Source organism: Narcine bancroftii, chromosome 4, assembly GCF_036971445.1.
Source record: "Narcine bancroftii isolate sNarBan1 chromosome 4, sNarBan1.hap1, whole genome shotgun sequence".
Lineage (NCBI taxonomy): Eukaryota > Metazoa > Chordata > Chondrichthyes > Torpediniformes > Narcinidae > Narcine > Narcine bancroftii.
The window spans coordinates 20,516,931-20,537,074 of record NC_091472.1 but is presented as its reverse complement, the minus strand read 5'-3'; the positions used below and the strand labels follow the sequence as shown (position 1 = coordinate 20,537,074).

At 38.9% G+C, this 20,144-nt stretch overlaps 1 protein-coding gene across 4 annotated transcripts in view; it reads left to right on the top strand.

Moving 5' to 3' along the window:
* The window catches only part of sdccag8 (SHH signaling and ciliogenesis regulator sdccag8), a 497,941-nt gene that overhangs the window by 9,110 nt on the left and 468,687 nt on the right, over nt 1–20,144 (top strand). For all 4 annotated transcript variants that reach the window (XM_069930903.1, XM_069930905.1, XM_069930904.1 and 1 more), the window contains exons 2-3: nt 6,141–6,317; nt 10,725–10,807. In XM_069930903.1, coding sequence (XP_069787004.1) covers nt 6,141–6,317; nt 10,725–10,807 — 260 coding nt within the window. The remainder of the gene's footprint in view (nt 1–6,140; nt 6,318–10,724; nt 10,808–20,144) is intronic.

Below are 20,144 nucleotides of genomic sequence, written 5' to 3'. Positions count from 1 at the left end.
CTTTTCACAATGCAACAAAAGTAACATATTTCTTATGTTTATAGCCCCAGTAGTATAAAAAGAAATTAGGTAGGGCCAATTCCCCATTATTTCTAGTGTTCTGAGGATATCTTTTATTCAATCAAGGTTTCTTGTTTTGCCATATATATGCCATAATAATTGATTCAAAATTGTCAAAAAGGACTTGGGAATAAATATTGAGAGTGATTGAAAGAGTAATGAAAATTTTGGTAAAATCTTCATTTCAGCCGAATTGATATGACCAATCATAGACAATAAGAGTGGTGACCATCCTGTAAGAATTGGTTTGGTTGACTAAGAGTGCAAAGTTTTCTTTAAAAAGATTTTTAAATTTTTACTTATAATAATGCCTAATTGATTTAAACCTAGCCTAAAATAGAGGCTTGGAACTATTCAGAAGAACTGAACTAAAATCTAAATTTGGCCTTCTTTCTACATTCCTGATTGAAGAACAGATTTTGAGAACCTAAAGGCCAATTTTATATTCACGGAGAGAAGTCCAGTAAACTGTTGGTTAACCAATTGAAAGTCATGTCAGCTAATAAACAAATTAATAAGATGCCTCTCCCTGATGTTCTACCACTAGCGATCAGTCTAAAATAAATAATATTTTTAAAGATTTCTATACTAATTTATAATCCTCTGAATTTAATAATGAGCACAATTTAATGAATGAATTTTTAAACCTTTTAAATATACTGATACTTTCTCAGGAAAATAAAGAACATCTAGAAGCTCCAATACACAAGAAGAATTGCATAAAACAGTATTTTTATTACAATCAAGTAAAGCTCTGGGGCCAGATGGTTATCCAGTTTAGTTTTACAAAACTTTTTCTAAACAATTATTCCCACATTTAAATGACTCTTTCTGAGAAGAAAATTACTTCTTTCTTTTAATGAAGCATCTATTTCCGTGATCTTTAAAAAAAAAAAAAGGACTTGGAGGATTGTGCATCTTACTAAACTTGGATGTTAAGATTTTATCTAAAGTGTTAGCGTCTCGATTGGAGAATGTCTTACCAGGTAAAATAAACTCTGATCAAATGGGTTTCATTAAAAATAGACATTCTTATTATAGATGGGGAATATATGTGAATTTGATTGCCATGTGAGTTTGTTGCCATGTGTTGTTGTTCCTTTTGTTTTTATTGTCCTTTTTGTCTCTTTTATTATTTTTCCTTTCTGGGATGTGTCATGGACTTGGTGAGCTGGAATGCCCGGCTGAAGGAAAAGGTTTGGGTGGATGTTGGACATGGGGTGGTTGGGGTACGGGGGAAACATGAACTTGGGAGGAGTCTCTGGGGCAATGGCCAATAATATCCAATATATAAGTCTTAACATAAATGGCTGAACAGAACAGTGAAGAGGAAAAGAATCTTGGCGCACATAAAGAAAATGGGAGTGGTCTGGCCTTCCTCCAGGAAACACATTTAACAGAGTGGGTCCATCAAAAGTTAAAAAGGGGATGGGTGGGCTAGGTAATAGCCTCCTTGTTTGTTTCTAAGGCAAGGGGTATGGCAATCTTAATTGGACAAAGTGTTCTAGTAAGAGTGGAAAGTGTAGTCACAGACAAAGACAGGAGATTTGTAATGGTGCACTGTCAGATATATTCAGAATCCTGGACCCCCAATCTTGATGTTGAAAAATTCATAAAAGATACCTTCCTGAAATTGACAGATGAAAGAGAAAATATTTTGGTTGGGGGAGGGGAACTTCAATTTTTGTCTTGATCCTGTCCTTGATAAGGGAACAAAAAATTAGCAGACAAAAGTAGCAAAGGCTACCATTAACTTTATGAAGGAGCTGAATTTGATAGATGTATTAGACGAAAACACCCAAGGGAGAGGGATTATTCCTTCTACTCAAGGCAACATGATTCCTATTCTAGAATAGATTTATTTCTAGCTTCAGCTCATATAGGATCATGGAGACCAGGTATGCAGTGAGACTTCTGTCAAACCATTCACCTTTGACATTAACTATAGAAATGATGGAAAAGCAAGAGAGGGTATATAGATGGCGCCTTAATACATTGCTATTAAAGAAACTGGAGTTTTGTAGTTTTTTTTTAGAACACAGATAGACATGTTCTGTGAGATCAACTACACCCCTACTCTGGATAAATTTCTCCCATAGGACACCTTCAAGGCATATTTTGGAGGTCAAATAATTGGATACACTAAAGCAGTCAAAAAGGATTACATGAGGGAGGTGGAAAAATTGGAACAGGAAATTACATGTTCAGAGAGGGACTTTCAAAAATCTGCCACAGAAATATTACGAATTGGGGGAGAGAGCCAATAACATCCTATCTTGGCAGTTGATGGCAGAAAAAGCCTTAAGGATTATTAATGCAATACAAACTGGGAATGATAGAATGTTATATAAGCCAAGAGAATTTAATCAACGAGTTCCTGTCAAAATTGGAACTATCAAATTTAAATCTAGAAGAACAGGAAGGGTTAAATCTCCCTTCACAGAAGAGGAAATTGGAATGGCATTGAGTTCATTACAGACTAACAAATCTCTGGGGGAGGATAAGTTTCCACCTGAGTTCTACAAGGAATTTAAAGATTTATTGATACCTTTATTGATAGCTCTTTTTATGGAGGTAGTAGATCAGGTGAATGAAACCCATACCCTCCCAGAATACTTTTTGACAGCAATTATTATGGAATTTCTCGAAAAAGACAAGGATCCATTGAAACTGTCTTCTTACAGTCCAATCTCATTAAATATGGTATACATTACTTGCCAAAGCCCTGGCGAATAGATTGGTGAAACATTTGCTGAAATTAATAAAAAAGGATCGAGTGGGCTTTGTGCAAAAAAGGCAGAAGGCGGACAACATAGGCAGTCTGCTGTGTATAATGCATCTGGTACAGTCAAGGGATGAAAGAAGCATAGGTGTAGCCCTGGATGCAGAGAATCCATTTGACAGATTGGAGTGGGACTTTTTGATCAAGGTACTGGACAAATTGGGGCTAGGGCCAACTTTTATAAATTGGATAAGTGCATTGTATTATGTGCCCAAGGCTAAAGTTGTGACCAATGGGTAAATTTCTGTCAAGAGCCAGTAGACAAGGGTGTCCATTATCTCCAGCTCTATTCGTATCAGCTATGGCGCCATTGGCTGAGTCCATTCACCAGAATACAGACATCAAAGGATTTAGGGTAGCTAGGAAGAACTCAAAATCAATTTATTTGCCAATGATGTGTTGATATATCTGACAGATCCAGTAAACTCTCTGGCCAGGCTGCACTCAAGTTTGGAAGACAATGGAGAGGCCTCTGGGAATAAGATCATTTGGGATAAAAGCAAAGTTATGCCACTTACTAAGGGGGATTATAATCAATATCTAGGGAATAATCATTTGAAATGGCCTCAAAAAGGGATCAAATTTCTAGGAGTTAGGGTGGACCATAACCTAATTTATGTAAGCTAAACTACACCCTAACCCCTTGCTCAGGGGTTAATTGAGGAGGACTTAAATAGGTGGATGAGCCTGCCTATCACATTGGTGGCAGGGTCAACTGTGTTGAAATGAATGTGTTGCCGAGGCTTCAGTATCTCTTCCAAATTTTGCCTGTGGAGTTGCCCTGGGGATTCTTTCAGATCTTACATTCACACTTTAGATTTTTGTGGTATGGCAAGGTAGCCAGTGTCTCTATGGGAAAACTAATCTGGGACTATAGTCTAAAGTCTTAAGGTGACCAGACTTTAACAAATATTATTGGGCAGCCCAGTCAAGGTATATTGCCTCACTATTTGAGGGGGGAGGAGATGTACCATCCTGGGCACAAATTAGTCTGCACACGGTGGGTGAAAAGGTAGCAGGAGAGTTTATTTACAAGTGGGATACTAAATTATTATCTGATTTTTAAAAATAGATACCCTCATATTAAACACAGGGTCAAAAGTGGGGCGGTCTCCAAATAGATTAGTCACATTGACAATAGACAACAAGATCCTGGACACCTGTTTCAGAAAGGGTGTCAGGTGTAATGAGCGGAGGCAATTATATCATTGAGCAACTCAGAAATAAATAAGATGTTCCTCTGTTACCTTCAGCTAAGATCTCTTTTGAGGTACAAATTAAGTCCATCCATAATGAGCAGTGACATAGAGACCATGATTCAAAAGGAGAACACAGGGAAGTTCATCTTGGCGATGTATTTCTTACTCCAAGCAGAAGGCCCTAAACTGGGCCTTCCAAATCAAGGCAAAGGTGGGAGTCAGGAACAATGTTTGATATCGGTACTGGTCAGATCAGTGTCAAAACAGCATGATTTTGATTATTAATACACTGATTAGGCCAGTGCAGTATAACTTTCTCCACCAGCTATATTGACAATGCAAAAATTGAATGAGGCTAAACCAGAAATTTAAGACCAATGCTTTAGCTGTGGCATTGTGACAGGAACCTTTGTGCATGCAACCTGGACATGTACCAAGGTGAGACCCTTCTGGGTGGAACTAGGCCAAGTCCTAGGAAAAAAAATCTTAGGTAAAGAATTCGTACAGGACTCAGAGCTGTTCCAATTGGGAAATATGATGGACGTAAGGCTTAAGATGAAGCTGTCTAAATTCCCAATCCAATTTGTAATGATCACATTGGGCAGAGGCCACAAAGTGCATAGAAGTTACCTGGAAACTTGATTTTCATTTGGGCATTTTGTGCTCTGGAATGTGGAAATGCAAAGCTGTGTTCCCCTGGAGAAAATTATCTATAATTTAAGGAAAAAATGTAACCTTTTTCTAAAAATTCGGCATCCATATTTAAATTTTATAGGAGCACAGCTATAGTGTGGGTCTGCATGCCTCGTTGCCCTGCCTTCCCATCTATCCTTTTACTTGGGGTTGAGGGGAGAGTTCCATTCTAGCCCAGTCAAGTTGAGAAAAATGTAACAACCGCGGCACTGGCTGTCAGGCTGTGACAAATCCCTGATATGTCCCCAACCTTTGTAGGTGTCTTGAATAATTTATGTAATTGTGGTCTGTTGAGTGTGGGGAGGGAGGAGGAAATGGCTCGGATTCTATGGCGAATCCTGTATATAATGGATAACTGATTACTGGAAATAGTTTGAGTTTGAAAACTCATAAATAAAATATTGAAAAAAATTTACTGAAGCTATTTCAATTAATTATGCAAACTAAAAAGCTGTATTGTTTATTGTCAGGAAAATGAATACAAAGGTTGGGAGATTATGCTTCATTTATGATGGGGATTGGTGAGATGACAACTGGAGTAGTGTCTTATCATGTGGGGCTCCTTATTTAAAGAAATATATTAATATTTTGAAAGCAGTTCAGAGAAGATGTACTAGAAAAATACCTGGAAAGGGTTCAGGGCCTCATGGACAGGCTTGGGTTGTATCCAGTGTGGTTTACATAAGGAAGAAAGAACTTAATTGAAAGATGTAAATTCTTGGTGTGTCAAAAAAAAGTGGATATAGTACAAAAGGCCTACAGACTGCATCTAGAGATTGATATTACTGCAATTGGTATTGAAGGTGTTAAGGCTAAAGAAATCCAGTATATATTGCTAGTTGCCAGATTTTCCGAGAATTACATCTGAGTGGACACTTGAGTTGACTGTCAGTAAGCTATTTGGCATGCATGTCTCTGAATGCCACTGTGCATGTCATCATGAGCTTTGTAGTACACTTCTGCACTTCAGAGCTCTTGCAAGAACCTAGCTCCAAACATATTTTAAATTAAAGAAAAACTGGAAAGGCAAAATAAAGAGGGTTGTTGGTTGACAGGGGAAGGAGGAGCATCTTAGTTACTGGGAGGTGAAGTATGCCTGTTTCTCTTCAGTGATCATCTATACTTTGATAATAGCTAGTACCTAATTGTCCTAATTTCTTGAAACTGTGACCATAAATATGTTGTTCACATTGAAAGGAATGATTAGCTCCAATCTTTCTTAAGCTTAAGCTTTCATATATGATTAAAACATTTTTAAGCATAGTCCTTTTTATGATTAAAATTTGTGTTTTGTGTGTATTCGGGTTAATTTATTTGTAAACAAACTGATGGTAAATGTTTTTGTATAGCATATTAAGTGTATTTTTGATATTCTTAAATTACTGCTTTACTACTTCTGTTCACAGAAAGAGCCAACGAGAGTATCAAGAAACTGAAATGTTCTCTGGAAGAGAAACTTCCATGGACTGAACCATGTCCAGTGGATCAATCTGATCCTGTTCTGGGAAACACTGCAAATCTCTCAGAGAAGGGGGAAAGTCACAGTGAAATAGCCTGGCAGGAGTTGCAACATAGTCATGCAGGTGTGCACTTAAATTTATTACTGAATTATTTCAAAAAGAAATATAAAAGTTTTTAACCAAGGAAACTCTTCTCATTTTGAGAAAAGGTTCAATGATTAAAATGAATCATTTGTTTCTACGAAATGAAATATATATTTTTTTGGAAGATGTTCAGCTGCTGCCTCAAAGCTTTCCAGTAGTAATTATGTGCAAGAGCATCACAGATATCTGCAGCAGGAATTTTTTCAGCATTATTTTTGAACTGCCTCTTTTTTTAAAAAAAACTTTCATAGTTTGGTGTTTTGTGTGGTATAATAACCAACTCCAGCAAAATCTGATAACATTGGGTGGTGCATGAACTGCTGCTTCAAAGAACCACAGACCAGGGATCTTGGGTACTGTCAGCATGGAGTTTCCATGTTCTCCCATGAATAAAATGGAATAATTGCAAATGTTGGTTCAAGATCAATATAGACTTAGTGGACTGGAGTGTCTATTTCCATGCTGTATAATCCCATGGGTTTCCTCTAGATTCTCTGGTTTTCTTGCAAGTCAAGATGTGGGTATTGTAAATGACCATTGATAAATTGTCTCTACTGTGTGGATGAGTGGTAAAATCTGGCGGGCATTGAAGAGGATGTGGGGAGAATTTTTTAAAAGTTAATTTTGTGAAAGTGTAAATGTGTGGTGTAATATCAGTCTGCTTCTCTGCTATGTCCCTTTAAATTGATTACATTTCAAAGATTTCTAAAGAGTAGTAAGTGACCATAAGGGCAGCTCAGTTAGCATAGCAGTCCATGCAGTGCTATTACAGTGCCAGAGGCCTGGTTTCGAATTCATTGCTGCCTATAAGAAATTCATACATTCTTCCTCTATCCTTGTGGTTTCTTTGGATTTTCTCCCACTTTCCAAAGACATCCATGATTAGTTGGTTAATTGATCACATGGATGCTCTTGGACAGCATGGGCTCATGGCTGAAAGGCCAGTTGCCATTACTGTACAAGTATGTGCTCCTTAACGTCCATTTGGGAAACGTCCGACCCGATATATATCTGTGGTCTAATAAGTTTATAATAGCGTTCAGAAATCCCGATTGGAGAATGGAATGTAGCAGAAGTAACTGGATATACACAATTTTCAGACTCAACACGTGTATCTCCTGGGGCATAGCCAGGTTCTAAAGTTAGGGGAAGTGGTCACATAAAAAAGGCACTAGGACACATACCAGATGGTGAGTCAGTGGTTGAATGGCAGGCCGCACTGATTTTTTGGCAGAGTCAGAGCTGGGTGGGGTGGCAGCGGCAGGCATCACTGGACTTGAGCGGGGAGGTGGGGGTTGGCAGTGGAGTCAGACCGTATTGGGGGGGGCGGGAGGGGGTGGCAGCATTGGACTGGAGCAGGGGAGTGGTGGCAGTGTCAAACTGAGAGGGGTTGGCGGCAGCAGAATGGAGTGGGATGGGTGGCGGTGGTGGACCGGAGCAAAGTGGGATGATGGCAGACCGGCGGAGGTGGGGGGGGGTTGATTGGGGGGGAGGGGCAACACATGAAAAATGTTCTCAAAGGGAATGATCATTTCCCCCTGCATATCCCCCCACCCCACCCGCCCCCGCGCCACTGTCATTTGTACACAAAGGCTTGTGTATGTAGGGACTACACTGTTATTTCTATCTATCATGGCTCCCAAACACAGTAAAACCAGTGCTAGTGATAGCAGCAGCAAGTGCCAAAGGAGAGGTATCGATTTGGGGAAGTGAAACAAAAGGTTATTAAACAACACAAAGGTGGAAAAATAGTAAATGCTATTGCTCGCAATATAGGCATGTCGCACTCGACAATCACAACAATCCTTAAAACAAGGAAAAAATTCACAACAGTTTATTATAGGAGCAATAAAAAGTCCTGGATGACACAAATGCTGTTTCAGGATGCCCTTTTCGAATGCTCTGCCAGTGAAATGGAGAAGTACTGCTTGGAAGAAGGCATACCTCTCAAGATTTTGCTAATTATAGACAATGCTCTGAAAGGACATCCCCCTTTCATTGATGACCTCCACCCCAATGTCAAAGTGGTGTTTCTCCCACCAAACCCCACCTCTTTAATCCAGCCAATGGACTAAGGGGTTATTGAAGCATTCAAGGCCTACTACCTGAGGAGGATTTTGCTCAGGTTGGTGCTGCAACTGATAACACTGTGCAATTCTGGAAGGAGGACAACATTTTTCCCACTACATAATGAACCTTGCTTGGGCCTGGGATGATGTGAGCAAAGAGTGCATCAATGGCATGTGGGGAAAAAAAGTACTGAAGTACGATGTGCATGACTTTTAGCATTTGAAAAAGATGATGAAATTGCAAGGATTAATAGGTGCCTGCCCCATTGACCACCGCCAGTGGGCTGACATCACCTCCAACCGTGCATCTTGGCGCCTCACAGTTCGGCGGGCAGCAACCTCCTTTGAAGAAGATCGCAGAGCCCACCTCACTGACAAAAGACAAAGGAGGAAAAACCCAACACCCAACCCCAACCCACCAATTTTCCCCTGCAACCGCTGCAACCGTGTCTGCCTGTCCCGCATTGGACTTGTCAGTCACCAATGAGCCTGCAGCAGACGTGGACAAACCCCTCCATAAATCTTCGTCCGCGAAGCCAAGCCAAAGAAAGAAAGAAGAAAGAAAAGAAGAATAGAGCTGTGCTCAATGTAGTAAACAAAATCCTGAATCTAGACCTGATGAAGACATTGAAGAACTCCAAGAGGTGGTTCCTGAGGAACTAACAAATAAAGAATTGCTGGAGCGAGAGAGAAAATAGCTGAAGAAGAGGCAATAGAAAAGGAAACTGTGGAAGGAGAAGAAGAACAGGTGCAGAAGAGGATCACTGTTAAGGGATTAGCCAAATTCTTTGCATTCTCAACAGCTTTCTGAAGAGATGGACCCAAACACTGAATGATTTTCACTGATAGAGAGGAATGCTCATACTCTGTTTGCTGCATATAAAGATATTTGTGAAGAAAAGAAAAAGCAAACTAGGTAAACAGCACTGGACATATTCCTGAAGAGGCCAGCGCCTCCCCAAGAGCCTCAGCTAGGTCTTTCAGACACTACTGAGTGACAGTTCATCAATGGAGATTATTCGACCTGAAACTCTTCCAGTGGAACACAATGAGGAAGTTGAGAACAGTGATGTGGATGATCCTCTGTAAAATTGTGTTTATATAGGCTAAGAAAGTGTTTACATAAAAGTTTAAAAAAAAATTAAACAGTTTAATTTGGTGTAAGTTCAATATCCCAGATAGCATTGCTAAGTTTATACAGTAATGTGGTGTTCGTACAGCGTCCACGTCGCATAATGCCCAATTTCACAGAATCTATCGTGGACGTTAAGCGGCGCATCCCTTTTATCTCTAAACTAAACTTTGATTCTGATTTAAAAAGTTGGGGGAGTGCATAGATTGAGGTACTTAGCAGATGAAAGGACGTTGAGACATCTGCTCTTCCAGGATCATTTTGGATGGCTCTTGCAGAGGAGAGTAAAGCAATTGCAGTGGTTCAGGGAAGGGAAGACACCCTTACAAAATTCATATTCACAACCAAAGGATCTGAGATGCAAAATAAAACTTCAGTCTCATGGAAAAAAATTATTTTCTTAATGTGGCTTCACGTTGCAGAAAATTGCAATTCAGAGGTTTTACTGGAACACCACTCCCACCTACCCCCTAACATCATTTGGATGTTGCCGTAACCAGCATGCTTGTGCAATGGGTCTTTTCTGAAATTGCTGTTGGGTCTGAGGGAGTGAAATCAGAATGTACACCTCCTGCTTTATTTTTCTGGGAGTAAATCTGAAGACAGTAAAGGAATTGTTCAAGGTTTGACAGCAGGGGCTGTGCCAGGGTTATTGGGATAGCTAGATGAGATGCAATTTGCATTTAGAGAAAATTAGTTTTTAGTCCCCCTGTCTAAATATAACATAAGTAATCAAAGTCTAAGCTGCATTTCCAACCAGCCCACAGAAAAACCTAGACACAAAACAAAAACAAAACACAAGACTCACAAAACTTCGATCTCAATCGAAGCAAAGATCATAAACAAAATTCACCTTTCTAAAGGTGCTGTGGGATTTGATCTTAAGGTCTTGTGTAGTTAGTAGAAAACCAAAATGATACCACATTATTTATGAGACAAATATAACCTAAAACCTTGCCAACACTGCAGCTGAAGATTATCGAGCAGAGAATAATTTGGTATCTGGTAAATGATCAAAGATGATTATTTCCATTGTTCATTGTGAAGTTGTGCTAAAGTGATTTGTTGTGTGCATATTTTGTATATATGCCTGTTTTAGCATGCAGAATGCATTCCTGTGTTCATTGATTATTGCTACTTTATTCAAAATAGATTGTGTCCAGTAATGTCCTTTTTTTGAAACAGTGAATGAGCTCAGAGCCTTATTGCAGCAACAAGAAATTAAAGAAAGAGCACATGAAAGATCTGGAACCGGGACATACCGAATGGTAACATGCAAGTAAATTAGACTACATTGATTTTGAAGCATTGTTTGGATTTTGGAATGCAGGTATTTTCTGCTTTATGCAAATACAAAGTGTTACTGTACTATGTACTATGAGAGGCAATGGCAGAAATGATTTCAGTACTAGATTCGTAATTGTCCAGAATATTAGATTTATACTTAAGCTTTCACATCTATCATTTCAACAAACATATTAAATGAGTGCAGGAGAAGTAAACTTAGTTCCCATTTAATAAGTGAATTTAATATAGTCACTTCTGCTGTCCTTTATTCACTGAATGAAGAAGTACAAAGTGTGAGTGGTGGTGCATGAAGAAATACTTTTCCAAATTTTGTATGGAGTTACTTTGTCGTCAGGTTTAATGTTCCTAATTTTTGCTTTTTGATCATACTGAATTTTCATTTTCCCCTGAGCAGTTTTAAAATTTTTCCTTGCCATCTCTCAAGCCTGATGTAATCTGTTTTAAAATCTGAAAACAATCAGATTTGATTGTATATCATTATGTATCCACTGTTCCTTCAACAATAGTAATGTACCCCTGACTTCATGACCAAACACCAACTCAAATGGACTAAAGCCAAAAGACTCCTGAGTTGCCTCTCTAACAACAAACAATAACAAATGGATTCCTTCATCCCAATCCTTATTATTTTCCACGCAATAAGCCCTCCTCATATTTTTCTCATTTAAATGGAACCTTTCCAAGGCCCCTTGACTTTCAGGATGATAGGCAGTCATCACAATTTGATGGGCTCCCAATTCAGACACCACCCGTTGAAATATTCCAGACATAAAATTACTCCCTTGAATTTCATTTGGTAGGCTAAGCAGTGTGAAAAATTTTATCATAGCCTAAACAATCGTCTTTGCTTTAATGTTTCTCAGGGGAATAGCCTCTGGAAATCTTGAAGCTGTGGACATGAGTGTTAACAAATATTCATTTCCTTCTTTGGTTTTAGGCAATGGGCCAACACAATCCACTATCACTTTTGAGAAGGGCTCCCCGAAAGCAGGGATGAGTTGTAAAGGTGCCACTGGTGGTCCTTGATTAGGCTTGCCCACCAGTTGACAAGTGTGACAGGTTCTACAAAAGTTCACAACATGCTTTCTGAATTTCAGGCAATAAAACTGTTTCCTTATCTTTTCTACCATCTTCTTCACTCCAAGATGACCTCCTAAAGGTGTACTATGAGCCAACTTTTATACTTCATTCCTGTATTTTTTGGGAATTACAACTTGCCTTCTTACCGCCCAGTTTTCAATGGCAGGTATCACTTGTGGTCTCCACTTTCTCATCAATATTCCATCTTGAACAAAGTAACCTACTGGCACAGTTTCAATTTCCTGGTTAGTCAGAATCTTATCTCTTATTCCAGCAAGATCAGGATCATGCTTTTGTCTGGCTATTAAATCTTCTCTTGACAACAGCAATGTTGGATCCTTAGGTTTGTCCTCAATGCTTGTCTCCACTACAGGATCATCACAGACTTTCTCTACCTCTACCTTTTTTTCTAGACATGGCTCTAGTAATGGCACACACATGGTAGATTTCCAAATCCTTTTCAGTCTCCTAAATCACTTACTTGTGAGTTTCACCACAGGTATGACTTTACCCTCGGCTAAATCATTTCCTAACAAAAGAGAAACTCCATCCACGGGCAGACTTGATCTTATCTCTATCGTAACTGGGCCATTAACTAAGTCTGATTTCATCACTATTCTATGCAAAGGTATAGGCTCTGCTTCACTACCAATGCCTTTAATTAAATTCACATCTCCAGTATCAGTCTCCTCACCAAAATTCAAAATGTTACATACAAGTGATTGGGCTGCTCCAGTATCCCACAGGATTTTAACTGGCACTTGATTGAATCCCTCTTTAACTGAAATGAAACCTTCAGTCATGAATGGTTTAAAAATATCCCTAACTTTCTCACAGGCGGTTGGTACCACCCCTTTCTCTTTCTTCCTTTTCAGTACAGGACAATTTGCTATTATGTGTCCTGGCTTCTTACAATAGTGGCAAATAACACACAAAAAATTTTTCTTCACCCATTTCTCTTCCTCCCTTCCTTAACCTCACTTCTAAATTTTCTTTCTACTCTACTTGGATTATCAGCAGTATTCCTTTGAAAGGTTTTCCCTGGTGTCCACTTAGGTTTGTGGGTTAAAGCATATTCCTCTGCGAATTTAGCCAATTCTTGCCAAGTTTTTATATTTTTCCCTGCCAAGTAGACTTGAATATTGTCAGGAACACAATTTTTAATCTCCTCAATCAGAATGATTTCTATCAATAAATCAAAGTTATTTTCTACTTTCATTGTGGCACACCACCGATCAAAGCACACAACCTTCCTATAAGCAAAATCCAGGTAAGATTGGGGTGCTGCTTTTTTTAAACTCCTGAACTTTTGTCTATAAGCCTCTGGAACTAGTTCATAAGATCGGAGTATAGCCTGCTTTACAAATTCATAATCAGCTGCTTGTTGTACCGTGAGACACGAATATACCTGTTGGACTTTCCCTTTAAGAGCATTTGGTAGCAGGAGTGACCAGTGGTCTGGTGGCCATTTATATTTACAGCTACTTTCTCAAAATGCTGAAAATACTGGTCTATTTCAGCTTCCTCATATGGAGAAACTAACCTCACTTCTCCACTGACCTGAAACTTCTCCTCATGACCAGCACGTGGGTTTTGGGCTTCTCCCTCTCCTTGCTTTATGGTCAGCTTTAATTTAGCTCATGTTTCCGTTCTTTCTCTCTCTCCTCCTTTGAGGCTCCCCTTTCCTCCATTTCTGTCTGTCTTACTGCTTCCCATTCGGCTTTCCTTTCTGTCTCTCTTTTTTCTTCTAACTCTAGTTTTCTCAAAGCCAACTTTACTTCCTCTGAAGTTTTCTCCTTTGGAAACAGTTCTAATGCAGCTTCTTCAAATACCCCCTTTCCTACATAGTGCTTAACAATCTTTCGGGCAATTTTCATTTTTTCCATCCCATATCTTATTGTTTTAACTTGCCAACTATAATCATCAGTTCTGACTTTTTAGCCATTTTTAAATTAGCCACTGAAGGGTTCGCTATGAACTGACCAATATTCATAGTTGCTGGTTTTTCTGCTGGAGATTTATACACTCACCGTTTATTTTTAATTTCAATCTGGAGGTTGAGTCAAACTCAGACGACTGATAACTAAGCACAAGTCAATCGCCCCTAAAGCTTCCAAATTGGTTTGATCCCGGATGATTCCCACAAATTATGTTACAAGATCAAAGCAGCAACCACAAAAAAGGCATATCACCCCTTTTATAACAATGCCCACTGGTTACTATGCAAATTTCTATAACAGTGTAAAACTAATAAATCCCCCTGTCTAAATGTGACATAAGTAATCAAAGTCTAAGCTGCATTTCCAACCAGCCCACAGAAAAACCTAGACCCAAAACAAAAACAAAACACAAGACTCACAAAACTTCGATCTCAATCGAAGCAAAGATCATAAACAAAATTCAGTTTGTTTGGTAAACCGAAGCCAAAAGATCTTCAAGAGAGAGCACAAAATTCGAAGTTGTCTTGTGTTGTTGCAGAGAGAGGAACCACTGGCTTGGTCCGGATCCTTCTGGCTGCCTTTGGAATGTTCATCCTTTTTGAAATCCCAACATTCCAAACTGTCCTCCAGACCATGACTTATGCTCTGGGCCTTCTTCCACTCCACAGCACCCTCAGTGGTGGTTTATCGTCCAAGTCCAGAAATTTTTAGATCAGTTTCTGCACATGCTCTGTCCGTCTCCCACTCTCTCAGCAGTCCACCTTCACCTTGGCTCTCTAAGGCAAACTGTCACTTTTTAACATAAAACCACACAACACATAGGTCAATGAACTCTGTAACACCCCCCCCCCCCCCACTCTTCATTAGCAGGAATATCAAGAGGTCTCCACTTTCTCATCAACAATTCATCCTCAAGTAATATACACTAGCCATTTCTTTAATCTCCTTTTCACTTACTGCTTTGTCCCTTAAGTCAATAAGATCTGTATCTGTCCTTTGTTGCTGAATTAACTCTTTCCTTGACAAAGAGAAATCCTTACTCTCACAATTACCCTGCTCTTTCAAAACCATTTCAGAAGTACTGGGAAAGTCTCTATCAACTGGTTCTTCCTCAGCTCTCATCATTTTCTTAGACATGCAGGATATATCTCACAATCCTCTTCAACCTCATCCTTAGTGGGCTGATTTGTTAATCTCAAAATTGACCCAACTTTATCCTCTGCCAAATCATTCACTAATAAAACCGAGACACCCTGCATAGGTAACTTTGAATTTACTCCTACTACAACCAGTCCCTTAACTAATTCTGAATTCAGCACTATGCTGTGAAGAGATATTGACTCTACCTCACCTCCAACACCTTTAATCAAAGTTATCTCCCCTTAGTCCTTTGATCGAGTTAAAACATTTTGCAACAACAGTGACTAGGCAGCACCAGTATCTCCATGAATTTTAACTGGAACCTGTGATTCTCCCTCTTTTACTGAAGCAAAACTCTCTGACACAAAAGGTTTGGAAACATCCATGACATCCTTACCAGGTTTGGAACATCTCCCCTCCTTAAATTCAACTGTCTGAATACATGCTTCTGGTATAACCTCTTTTTCTCGTCTCTTTTGCAAAACTAGACAATTCGCTATACCATGACCAGATTTCTTTCAAAAATGACATACAAATCCAGAAGTTCTGTCCTTTCCCACCTTAACTTCATCTTTTCTCTTAACCTTCTCCCCATTCTTTATTTCAGGTTTACTATCCTGCTCCACATTAACCCCCTGAACAGGCTTATTAATCTGTTCCACAGTAACTCTCTGAAAATACTTCCTATTCTGAAATGTATTTTTGTGAATTAGGGCAAATTTGTCCACTAATCTAGCTGTTTGCCACCATGTCCCCACGTCTCTCTCATCCAGGTATAATTTAATATAGTTTGGAACACACTTTTTAATTTCCTCAATTAATATCAATTCTCTCCAACTGTCAAAATCATTATTTATTCCTTTTGAGGCGCACCAATTGTCAAAACATACAGATTTTCTCAGAGCAAAATCTATCTAAGATAGATTCCATGTTTTCACCAAACTCCTAAAGTTTTGTCTTTTTCTTCTGGAACCAACTCATAAGCTTTCAATACTTTCAACAGTATCACAATTTGCCACTAACTTTGTAAAGAGTATGTAATTTGTGCTTTTCCTTTCAATACACTTTGAAGCATAAGAGGCCATTTTTCTTTTGGCCATCTTAAGCTCTTAGCAACCTTTTCAGAAAGCTGAAAATATGTATCTATATCTCCCTCATCCAAGGAGGAACTAGTTTTACCTATCTACCAGCCAACAACCTCTCCTCAGGAGTTACAGCCAATTGAAAATGTCTGTCTCTTTCTATTTCCTCTCTGTCTTTCAGCTACTTGTAACTCATATTTCCTCCGTTTTTCACCTTCCTCAAACTCTTATTTCTTCCGTTTTTCAGCTTCCCCTGTCTCATATCCTGTTTTTTGGCCTCTAACACCCTTTTTTCTCTTCTTCTATCCTCAATTTCTCTAATTCCAATTGCAACTCAAAAAGTCTATCCTCTGGAAAATTATCTTAGTCTTAACAAGTTTTCCCTCACCTACATAATATTTCTCTATAATTCTCTCTACTTGTATTTTTCTCATCCAGTGCTCGACTTCAGTCAGCTTTAATGCCTTAGAAATAATCTTCAGTTCCTCTTTTCTCTTGCTCTGCAGGTGATGTTGTGACAGAAATGTATCAACATCCATTGCTGCTGTTTTTCTACACACAAATATTAAATTAGATTGGAAAAAAACCTATTAACTAATAAATCACAAAAACTCCAATTTTCAATCCGAAAGGACAATCCCCATAAATGTTATCCAGAGGACCCCAAAACCCAGCAGCAATAGATATTCACCAAAACAAATGGTTACTTAAACAAAAGTTACTTTTAATTATCTTTAAACATAAAAACAGAATCACACTTTAATTTATCATTATTGACTTAACCAACCTAACTTTAAACATGAAAACAGGATCAAACTCTAACTTATTACTATTAACTTAACCCCCTTCAAATTCTAAGTGCACGTGTATGTAATGTGTGTGTTTAAGTTCAGAAAAGTTATTTGATTCACAGTCCAATCTCACTTCTCATTTCTCCAAGTTCACTGGTTGCAGGCCATTCTTATACTGTGCACAGAATTTAACATTTTATAAAGTTCACCAGGCTTTGGTGCTTGAAAGGTAAATAGTTACCACTCAGGAAGGTTCTTGTCAGTTTTCAGAGAGAGATTTGTTGTTCTTTTTTAATTGGTCACTTCAGTGTCTTGTTGACGATAACCTCTTTCTTTCAGGTCACAGAGTTCCTTATGTTTTACTTATTTCAAGTGAAACTTTAGACAGCCAGTCTTCTCTTGCATGAACCACAAGTGCTTTGACCAGGCTGAACTTAGCACTCACAATTCGTCCTCCAAATGGGGTTTTCCACAAGCTTGTCGAGCTTGTCCTGTTCCAGTCCCAGTTGTTGTTGCTGACTGTAAAACTGTAGAACTGATCTCTCTCTCTCTCTCACTCTGAGAGAAAGTCTGTTTGAATCTCTGCTTGCAAAACCACATGCCCTCTTAGAACAGCAAGTTCCCTTCCAGACAGAATGCAGCTCTGACCAGCTCTTTCATCTGTTGCCTTTTTGGAAACAACAGTCCATTAGTGAAGTCTCTTGGGGACTCTCCAAAGCTTTTGCAAAGGCTCTGTGCCCCTGACATGTTCAATATTAGCAGACCTCCTGTATTTTAAATAAGATCTGTTTTAAAATGTTTGTATGTGACCTACACTAACAAACCCTTCCCCAATTTATCTCCCAAAAACATCTATATTCCATCACAGTATAGTCTCTTTTCGCTTGGAAGACCCGGTGGCCGATCTGAGCAAAGAACACTTCCCTCTTCTTCGTTCCACATGTCGTTGAGCCCCATTAATGTGTTGAGGCAAATTTAGTCAAGGCCTCTGGACCCTTAGGGTCAGTGTCTAATTTATCGACTCGTATTTCCTTGTCCATGGTCTAAAATTAAGATGATTAAATTGTACTATCAATCAACCACAATTAGACTGAGAATCTTGATTAATAGGCTTCAATCACCTTAAAGTATCAGCACAGCTTGCAGGCTGCTGGCCCAGTTCCAAGACAGGTCCTGAAAGAGGAGGGTTGTATGTAACAACCTTTACGGGGATATCTGAGAGGGAGGAATCACAAGTTCGGGGGGCGGTGCAGCCCATAAAGTATATATATATATATATAGTAGCACCACATCAGGGCATCGTAATGTTTGGAACATTTGGCTTTGCAGGTGTCTGATTAGTTAGCTCTGTTTACTTACTTCATTGGTGCAGGTAAAAGAGAGCAAGGGCATGCCTCTAAACTTTTGATGAGGACCAATGAAAGTCAAAGAAGCCATTATGAAGCTGAAAAACAAGAATAAAATACTATGAGACATCTCTCAAACCTTAGGATTCCTAAAGTCAACTATTTGGAACTTCATTAAGAAGAGAGGGTGGACAGGTGAGCTCAGTAATCGCAAAGGGACTGGTCGGCCAAGGAAGGCAGACTTCCACTGCTGAGGACGGAAGAATTCTCATCTTTATGCAGAAAAATTTCCAAAGACCTGTCTGATAAGTCAGAAACACATTTGAGGAAGCAGGTGTGGATGTGTCAATGACTACTGCCCGAGGAAGATTTCATGAACAGAAATATAGAGGTTATATTTCAAGAAGTACACTAATAGTTAGTCACAGAAACAGGATGGCCAGATTATAGTTTGCCAAAAGTATTTAAAAGAGCCTGCAGAATTCTGCAGAAAGGTCTTATGTACAGATGAGACCAAGAATAACCTGTCTCAGAGTGATATTAAGAGAAAAGTGTGGAATTATAAAGAACAGCCCGAAATCCAAAGCCTACAACCTCATCTGTGAAACATGGTTATGGCCTGGGCACGTATGGGTGCCACAAGTACTGACGCACTTGTCTTCATTGATGATGCAACTGCTGATGGCAGTAGCAAAATGAATTTTGAGGTGCATTGAAATATCTTGTCTTCTCAAGTTCAAGTAAATACCTCCAAATTCATTGGACGGTGCTTCATTCAAAAGCAAGACAATGACCACCAACATACTGCTAAAGCAACAAAAGAGTTTATCAAAGCTAAAAACTGGAAAATTCTTGAATGGCCAAGTCACTCACCCGATCTAAATCCAATTGAGCATGCTTTGCATCTGCTGAAGAGAAAACTTAAGGGGACAAGTTTCCAAAACAAGCAGGAGCTGCAGTGGAGGCGTGAAGAGCATCACCAGAGAAGATACTCAATCCTTGATGCTGCTTATGAATCACAGATTTCACAGATGTGCTACAAAGTACTAAAGATGACAATGTTAATATTCTGTATATACCATTCCTATGACCCAAATATTATGGTGCACTGAAAGGAGGGGACGATGTATAAAAAGTGCTGTAATTTCTACATGGTCAAACCAAAATGTATAGAAATAATCTTGAATAAAATCTGGAATGTGCACTTTATTCACATGTGAATTGTTTGATTATAAATGTAAAACTGGAGCACAGGGGCAAATAAAGGAAAAATAGTGTCTTTGTCCCAAACATTTTGGAGGGGACTGTAAATTTGAAAAAGGTCATAATTGAGGAGTAAGTTGCCAGAACTGGTAATGTAAACCAAGGTTCTCTAAAGCTTAATACAACACAGCAAGTTGAAATAAAAATGTGAACAAATGAGCAGATAATTTTTGTTCACGAGTTGAAGAAAACATACTCGACAGATCATCATTTTTATTTTGAATATTGTTGAAGATCTTTCATGCCATTTTAGCCTCCAATGCCGTGTATTCGAAGCATTGTAGACACTTGCATCTAATTTTTATTTTGAGTTTTTGTGGTTGTGAACCCACAACTTTCACAATCAGAAATTCTGTGGATGTTGTAAATCTGAAATAAAACTTAAAATTTGGGAATATTCAGAAGGTCTGGAAGCAATATTGTAAAGGAGAACAAAGTAAACATTTTCAAGTCTTTTTTACAACTGCAAATAATTAAGGATACAAGTTTTAGGATACAAGAAAGATGGGGTATGAATTATTGTGAGAGAATGGCAAGCAAAACAAATTAAATGATTGTGGGTGGGGGAAAGGAAACCATTGAACAATGTCTCCTTTTCTTAAACAGTCCCCAGGATTGGGGCTGAATAGCCACTGCTCTGATTCTGTGGGTTTTG